Source organism: Phoenix dactylifera, chromosome 8 (genome assembly GCF_051530095.1).
Source record: "Phoenix dactylifera cultivar Ajwa chromosome 8, Ajwa_hap1_PhDact_Kaust_v1.1, whole genome shotgun sequence".
Classification (NCBI taxonomy): domain Eukaryota; kingdom Viridiplantae; phylum Streptophyta; class Magnoliopsida; order Arecales; family Arecaceae; genus Phoenix; species Phoenix dactylifera.
The window spans coordinates 18,932,779-18,941,989 of NC_143197.1; the positions used below are offsets into that span (position 1 = coordinate 18,932,779).

At 40.5% G+C, this 9,211-nt stretch overlaps 1 protein-coding gene across 1 annotated transcript; it reads right to left on the reverse strand.

Annotated features, from left to right (window-relative positions):
- Window positions 1–989: 989 nt before the first annotated feature.
- On the reverse strand, window positions 990–7,643 carry LOC103715488 (SUPPRESSOR-OF-WHITE-APRICOT/SURP RNA-binding domain containing protein 1-like). Its single transcript, XM_008803125.6, has 4 exons — window positions 7,341–7,643; window positions 5,144–6,238; window positions 3,231–3,487; window positions 990–2,031 (listed from the first exon to the last, which is right to left on the reverse strand). The coding sequence occupies exons 2-4, from the start codon at window positions 6,139–6,141 to the stop codon at window positions 1,232–1,234; spliced, it is 2,055 nt and encodes a 684-aa protein (XP_008801347.3). The 5' UTR covers window positions 6,142–6,238; window positions 7,341–7,643; the 3' UTR covers window positions 990–1,231.
- Window positions 7,644–9,211: the final 1,568 nt, after the last annotated feature.

A 9,211-nucleotide genomic window follows, 5' to 3' on the forward strand; every position in this document is an offset into this window, starting at 1 on the left:
ATATGGTCCGCCGAACCAAGCCGAACCAGCCGGTGCATTCTGTACTGAAGTGAACCGGCGCAGAACCAGTATTTTTAGAAAATACCGTTAACTGCGGTTCGGAGAGGAACTAGGTAGTTCGAGCTGAACTAGTATGGAGCGGTTCGCATTGGTTTAAACTAGTTCAGACTCATACCAAATCAGTATCGTGCTGGAGCAGTTCGGACCAATTTAAACCAGTTCAATCTCTATACCAAACCAATACTGTACCAAATTGGTAGTCGATCGGCACAAGTCTCGATACCAATTCGGCTAATCTTAATAATAAGTTTACTATAAAATCCAATCTAGTCTTTTGAATCGGATCGAGTTAAGCCGTCATGATAAGTTTGCTCCTGTTATTATAAAATCCAATCTAGGTGGGAACACGCTAAGGATTGGCTAAGCAGGGACTGTAAGGGCACGTTTATGTGGCCTTGCGAAAAGATCAAAAGGAGCAAGTCTGGTAATTGTGGCAGCCTGAAACCCGACAAACTCATTCATGTGACATTTCCCCACGTGAATGGAAAGGTCTGAAAGGAGGCAGGAGAAATCCCAGTTGCCGGTGGAGCTCATAGGTTTTACAACCCAATAAGATTGGAAATGACTATGTTAGGTGGATTCTCGGGTCCCACGAGTGCAGGCAAGGAGAGAGACATCAGCTTCTTCAAGTCCCTCATACTTCACTGTTTCTTCCCCCTTATTGGTTTACAGAGTTGAACCTTTATCCTCGGTTCGAATTGAATGAAAGAAATCTGTAAGCTACTTTAGGAGTATCTCTAGGGAAAGTTAATCTACTTTATATATGAAATTCCGATTCAGACTATGCTGATGCTAGATTTTAGACTACCATTTTATTGGAGACCTCCAGATATGGCCGAAACTGAATGAAACTCTGGAACCGATGGTTGTTATATTACTGCAAACCTCAATCCTTCAAAAATTGGAAGTTTAAGCAATGCACAGCCAACTAGAGGAACTAAGGCTCTTGATTTCAGGCTCACTATTGGGAAATGCTAATACTAATACAACCTGGTCATCGACCATAAGAGTTCCACATGAGAAGTAAGAAGTCCCATTTTCAAGAAGCAAAGTTCCAGAACAGAAGTTAACCGAGCATCCGGCAACATTCAGGTTTGCATTACAGAACCTTGACTTCTCAGATTAGGAAAATGGGAAAATAAAAATCTACAAAGAGTACATGCTCTTCACATCACCTGGCTGCATCTCTTGCACTCAAAGAAGAATGATAACTGGTACTCCTCTGCTTGCGATATGAAGTATAGACATCATCATATTGGCTCACTTCATTAGGATTTGCAGAAGCCCCAAGTCCCAACCGGCCTGAGCTGCTTGATCCTGGTTTGTGATCCACACTCCCATCTGCATTTCCAGTCTCTGGGTCCACCTGCAAGTTAGGAGGTGGAGGAATGCAAGCCCCTCCCTTGCGAACAGGAGGCTCACATTCATATTCATCATCTTCATCATTTGACACAGATGGTCGCACTGGTCCTTCTGATGGGTTTACCTCGCCAATTTCCTTGAAGAATTTTGAGACTCTGTCAAGAATCTCTGGCTGGGGCACAGTGGATAGCGGAATCACAGTGGGTATGTCTAGCGGGCTCATGGGAGAGTACGGAACGCCACTGCCAATCTGCATCTTTCTAACCATGCCAGGAATGAGTCCAGGAGGAAAAAGTGGATATGGTGGAGGGGTTTGGTCAGTTATGGTGGCTGCAGAATTGGGTCGCAAGTGAGGCATTGGTGGTTGGACAACCATAAGGGCATTTGCTTGGATTGGTACAGACCCTGAAAAGGAATTCGGAGCAGCATGTGTGTAAATGCCAGCCGGTAACTGGTTTGTTAGGCACGGCTGAGTCAGAGGTGGTATAAATTGGGATGGTGGGAGGGCTAATGCAGAAGGCAGTTGTTTCTCCATCTCCAGTTGATCTAGGGAACCTGGTGAAGATTTCTGCTTATCCAGATGCCATTGTTGAGGTGTATGTTGTAATCCTGTAGCATTATGATAAAATAAAATGTTAAGCACCATAAAACTCCTCGGAGTCAACTTAAATACACTTACTACAAGAAAAAATCAAGAGCAAACATTACAGATATTTGTGCTTCAGCAGGTCTACAGGGCTCAAAACATTTCACAGGTCTACAGGACACATAAGTATGATAAAGTGTGCAAGGCTATGAGACAGTGTCATGATTGGCTAAAAATTAAAATCCTCTATAAACCATTATAATTATTTTGCATGTTATACGTAAGATCATCAAAAAGAAGTCAAGATTTGTATGACCACTGGATGATTACCCCTTGGCACATGCCAATAGGACTTTTGGTCTTCTGGCTGGCACCTCTCTCTTCAGCGCTTGTGCTGGGGATAGAATCTGAGCTAGAGAATGCATATTCCCAGATGATGATGATAACCAGGTTTACCACTTGGCACAAATTATGCCCTTGATATAAGTTAAAATACCTGTATAAAAGGGTACATCAACTCATTCATAAACAAAAAGTTCAAGCAAAGAGTAGGGAAGCCTGCAACTGTTTTAACTAATAGCTTTTCTGAACTTCGGTGAGAGTCCAAGTCATGCCTTAGAATCTGAGGCAAAGGAGAGTACTCCAGGTCCACGAAGGTCATTCGACAGAACTAACAAATGCAGCAGGGTGTTGAAGCTCGAAGCTACATATACACCACAAATGATATATGGAACTTGAAAAAATAAAATGCTTTTGCACTTTGCTTGTCATCAGGTCTATTTTGATTTTGCTTGGTATATGAAAACCTCACACAAGCCACCTCCCTTTAATTGTGTACTTCCCCTCATATGCCTCGCCTATACATGCTGCAAAAACATGATTTTGCATGAAAAATTTGAGGTTGAAAGACCATAGTCTTCTAAGTAATTATTGCTAATGGAGGAACTTGATGGGGAATCAATTCCGGAGGTCGTCCATCAAAAAGTTAGCAAATTAACAAGTGAAGAGCCTCACGAAAATGGTCATAAATGAAAGTTCCGGGAACCCACAAGAATGCTCAAGCTTTGTTTCATTCCAGGGTTGATTAAGTCAAAGAAACTTAAAATTTTCTGAAAAGCTCACAGATGTTTTGCATGCAGAAACATGTTGAGCATGCACAGGGGTGTGTTCTGTCTGTGCAAGTCAGAAAGAGAGAGAGAGAGAGAGAGAGAGAGAGTGGGACCTGAGGGATCTGAAGCTTCTCTCTGTGTTGTTGAACGCAAAGGTGCTCCTCCTGTCATCTCATTTTCAAGGCTAGAAATAGTTTCCTGGTCATAAACTTCCTTTGAAGCCCAGAATTGTAGAATTTTCTCCAAGCGTGACTGGTTAGAATCTCTGTCATGCGGATTATTGTAAATCCTTGCAAGCATAGATCCCAGGACAGGTTTAAATGCCAGAGCCTCATTATCAAGATCTTGAGGATTCACCCGCCGCTTCAAGCTTGAACAATATGGCTGATGTCAAAACAACTTCAGGCAAGAATAAAATTGGCATTGGGAGGCAAACAAAATGAAAAGGACACCTTTGATGCAGTTAATCGGGAGGTAAGACAGTTCGGGCACGTTAAACTGAGAAGCACATTATAAATTGAAAACTCTCCGTGCAAGGGAGGAAATGAACAGTAAAAAATTAATAAATCCCCATTGTGCAAAACTCCAGAGTAATATTATTTCAATTATCAAGAGTCAAAACATAAGATGGACAGAAAACTATGCATGTAAGAATTGCTAATATTGGAATTTGAACAATAAGTGGCCAATAAGGCTGATTGGAGAAAACTGTGGTTATCCCCGCAGATAACTATGTGAACATGTTGCAAGAAGTAGCCAATTACATCATGCAGAGTCTACAATTGCTGTTAGCTAGCTCAAAATTGTTCTATGAACAATAAGGCTGTGCTAATCACTAATTATAAGTAGAAATTTAGTAGAAACAGCACTGGGGATAACCATACCAGTACGCATATAGACTATCCAGCAAATTGCAACAGCCATTGCAAATCAGTCTAGGAGAAGCACCAGAAAGTACCTACCATAGTTAACATTATGAAACACCATATATAGCGCCTCTATTTCTTCACTTCTACACCTCTGCAAAAAATTCTTAAACATTTTTATATGTTCTCAGGCTGATTCCCATGCATGCAAATGGATCTAGTAGCCAACTGTAATAAGTGATGTCTTCTAGGACAGGGTCACTACCTGTCCTTGAGGGTTCGTACCGAACCAAACCGGTGCGAAACCGGCACAATCTGGCCAGTATTTTCGAAGAATGCTGTGAACTGCTCTAAACCAGGAGGTTCGGAGTGGAACAAAAGCAGTTCTCACCAGTTCAGCACCCCCCCCCCCCCCCCACACACACACACACACACTTTCTTTCCAAAAAGCTTGAATTTATAGTCTACCAAACCGGTATAAACCGCCCAATTCACTCACTACTGAACCAGTAGCTGACCGATATAGGTCCCGGTACTAGTTCGCTAACCTTGGTTCAAACCCTGGTAATAGCATCCCTAGAGTATCTCAAAAGAGAAAAGGAATACCTATTGAACCTAGAAAATTAGTTGAGAACCCTACAGACCTAACATAAAAGATTTGGAGCCAAGAACAAGTCATCTACTTTGAATTCTGAATGAGATTAATTAAAGAAAATCTGCAACAAATAATAGTTCATCCACCACCTTAAGAAGCAGCATATGTGGCCACATATATAGATGCCTATCTTCTAACTGCACTAGATTCCCTATGGGTAAGCAGCTAAGCTGTAAATGGGCCAAATAGGCAGCCCACTTAGCACCATGCAGGTATATATTTGGCCTTGCTTAGCATTATGCGGCCATATATGTGGCAACTCTTATGCAAGCCTATGCAAGCACTATGGGTTCAGTCGATTGCTGGCTAGATGCAGGTAACAGCAAATTAAAGCAAATGTCAAATATCATAATTTTGGACAATATAATGTTAATCTGTAAGAATTAAAGCTAATAGCAAATGGAAATCCAAGAAGACCTACATGTCAAGAAACATAAAATTCTACTTTACACATATCCAGCTACACAATAACAGCACAAAGAAAAGGAAAAAGAGAGAAAAGGACCTGTCAAAAAGAATATCATTGGCCAGGAAAATGATGTGCAGCTGCCTCTCTGAATCATCCAGAGCAAAAATTCTATCTCTAAGGGCATCAGCCAGAGCTGGTGCAAATGGTGATCTCTGCATAAACCACATCTTCGCTCCCTTGATTGATTCCTTGGTACCAGTAATATTACTCAGCACACTGTTAAGCTCAGCTGCAACATCAGATGCAAGTGGTCCTAATAGGCCCTTGAATGATCTTGTTAAGGGCTCATAATCAGCTCGAGCTTGGCCCATGAAAGGTTGGGAGTGTAGTGATGGTTGATGCTGATCATAATAGGGTGGATAAGGCTGGTGCAATTGAGGTGTTCCTATCACAGAACCTGGAGTACCACCAGCTCCCATGGGAGGAGGGTTTAGGGGAGATGGATTCAACATGGGATTATGAGATGAAGGCATCATAGGCATAGATGAGGAAGGAAAGGGAGGACTGAAGGCTGAACCAGGCAGCCGTGTGGATAGCCATTGTTTGTATCTATAGTAATTGTGACCCTCACCACCAAAGAGGAAACTGTAACCAGGGTTATCATGCTGCTTCTCACGGATCATTGCTTCAAATTCAGGGCCATTCTTGGCAGCATATTCCACTAATTTATCAATTCGTTTTTGGAGCTCAGGATCAGAAGGAGGTGCAACTGGGGGAGGGGCTGAATCAAATGGGGGCATGTGAGGGGACGGGGGCATGAGATGAGGGGATGGATGAGGTACAAAGGCCGGAGGTGGTTGTTGCTGTTGTTGAAGATGAAGAAGAGAATGGTGATGGTGAGGATATAGCGGCTGCTGCGGAGGCACATGGCAATGGTAGGGAGGAATTTGTTGAAGTGAGGGATGAGGAGGCAGGAAAGGCGGTGCATGTACTTGGTGAGGGAATTGTTGAGGTTGTGGGTGGAAACCAAACTGCTGTTGTTGTTGCTGAGCAAAGGCCATTGCTGCTGAATATTCATGAGTTTGCCGATCCATCAATGTGAATGGCTAGCCAACAGTATGGGGCGTATATGGCATTCAAAAGCTAATAATATCTGAACAATCGTATTGACTCATTCTATAAATTGCAGACCTGTTTTTAGAAACATAGTAATTGGAAAAAAGAAAGTAAGATTTACGTCAGAAAGTAAATCATAGAAGTACGAAAAAAGCATGAAGACAATTGATATTCAATTCCATTATATTAATATCTCACCTGTATAATAACAGTATAAAAAAGATCACCTTTTATTACCAACAAAATTCATGGGACCATATTTCCAGCATATAACATATCAAAGAATAACACCCACACGAAATTTAATCTTACAGGTAAAACTAAAGATGCATATGGGCAAGGGAATAAATTGTATTTCATATACCTTGTACAAGGTAAGCCCCTGTTAAAAATAAAGAGGAGATTTTCATTTTAGAGAGCCAAACAAAATGGGAGACGAGGGATAACAACCACAAGCATGAGAGAGCAAAGGAAGAGCATTCCAATGGCCATCATAATTATGCAGAAGCTATTGAGAGAATAATTAGCACTCTAAGTTACTTTAAGCCTTGATTCTGAACTTATCTGAAGCTTCTTTTTTTTCTGCTCCAGCCACAGCAACCAACAATATCATGCAGTGTTATTCATAATTCTTATCTGATCATAGGGCAGATACTTACACAAGAAAAGATCAAGAATTTATAACGCCAATCAAAAGGGCATTTTTTGTTCAAAAACAAAACCCTAACAAAAAGATGTTTTGCAAGTCACCATAAGTTCCTTTTCAAAAATAAGCAAAGTTGCTGATTAAGAACTCACTCTAGCAGCCATGCTATCTGATTTAAAAAAAGAAAAGAAAAGAAAAGCTCATGGTGAAATTTACTTCTGAAAAGCAATATCAAGAATAAAACAACATCAAATATAAGAAGCTTGATTAAAATGAAGCAATCGCTAAAACGAAAAAATTTGAACAGAAAACAGAAACCTTATTTAGGGATAAATCCCACTATGTAGACGACTAAATGAAGAAGGCTCATGATAAAACCCCAAGCGACTAACATAGGAATCGCACAGCGGCTAATTTCCAGCTGCTAGGGTTTAGAGGACTGGGGTTACGGATTTGACTTTACATTATATTGGGATCGAGAACAAGAAGAGCAGCGCAGAAGAGGGAATAGCCAAGGCAACAAAGTATTACCAGTGATCCAGCGAACAGAAAGGCGGTCCGTTCCAGAAGGCGGTGTGGCGGGGCTCACCGGCCGGCGCGCGGCGGTGAGACGAGACAGGGAGAGGAGATCAAGCGGGCGAGATGGTGAGTGAGGGACATGTGGAGGAAAAAGATTATGAACAAAAAAGGAGACCAAGGGGCCTGACTCGAATGAACTTGGTCAGGAGTCTGGACATGGCAACGCGGTTCCCGTCAGGTATGGGCAACCCGCTTGGGATCTTCCAGCCTGAGAAGCCAGAATACTTATACACCGAAAAAGAAAAAAGCCAGAATACTTGATCCAAATTAATCTTATGAGAATTTGATGTCATGAGAAGTACTGAGATGGATAAAAAAATAATTATTTAACCAGTTTCCATTTTATTAACCAATTGTAGTCCCATAAAAAAGTAAAAACTAAATTACCCAAAAATTTCTGTATTTAAATATTTTTTTTAATTTTAGCATATTGTTTCGGGTTCTGTAATTGGATATAGGTACTTTATTAAGTATTGCAATATTGGCCTACTGCCAGCCGATGTCCAAATATGCCGTTGAGGTGCCCCATCGAAATGACATGAAAATTTTGAAAATGACTTAGAAAATAACAACAAGGAGATAAAAATAATATGGAATAAACCAAATGGATCTATCATATATCTTGTTTACTAGTTATGGAAGTTTAAAATACATATATGGGATCTCCGATCACCAATGGTTTTATTTCTAAGAGATGGTGATCGAGAAACACCAGAAAATGATGCCGCATGGTAGAGAGGATGGTGACCAAAGAGGACAACACCATCTCCATCTTCTTCTCTCTCTATGCGTTCGGGTGGGTGGGTGCATGTATGTCTATATCTGTCTTCGTGAAGAGAGAGAAGAGGGTGTAGATAGAGTCAAAGAGAAGGGTGGGGCCGAGGGAGAAGGAGACGGCAAAGGATTTGGAGGAAAGGAAGAGGCAGAGTGGAGGAGAGGAGTTTATGTAGGAGAAAGATAACTGACAAAGACTTTTGATTTCCAATTTAACTTTGTTTGTTCTACATCATTTTCATCTTGTTGTTATTATTTTCCACATCATTTTTGAAATTTTCATGCCACTTCTACGGGCACACCTTAACAGCAAAATCAGTTATTGGTTAACAACTTGAGGTGACACTAAACTTAAATAGATAAATCTTAAATAGCAAATAATATAGCAAAATAAATTTTAAGAAAATATAAATGAACAAAAAATAATCATGCAAATATCTGTTTATCAACATAAAAAAAAAAGTCTGAATCCCAAATACCTTGTAAAATAGATGTGCTCTAGTCCCAAGAAATCGAGATAAAACTCAGCCAATTTTAACCCACTTCAATTTTTGACAAAAAAAATCATATTAAACTTATATATTACTTGCATTGTTATCATTGCATGCCTAATAATTTGGATGGTTGGCTATTTTACAATGATTTTGGTGGGACCTGGATAGGAGTGAAAATAGGTCGGGTTGAACCGTGATTCGATCCGATTAAACTTGATTCGATCTATTTTAATAGATTCACAGAGCTGGTTGGGTTCTAAAATTAGACCCGTTTTATTTTAGGGGCCGAGTTTGGATTTTTTAAATTTTAGTCTAAGCCTATCCGATCCGATCTATTTAAAATTTAGATAATTTTAAATCTCTATCCTTACGGCCAATCTGATTTGAACCTATAAAATTATTTGAACTTGCAAGCCGCAGGGGTGCAAGCCAAGTCTTAAGGCGTGGCTCATTTCTGATTTAACTCTTAACTCTTAACTTAAATCCTGGATCTGTGATGCACCGACTTAACATAAGTATTCCATCCCACATGATTTTGCCATCTTAAAATCCGGT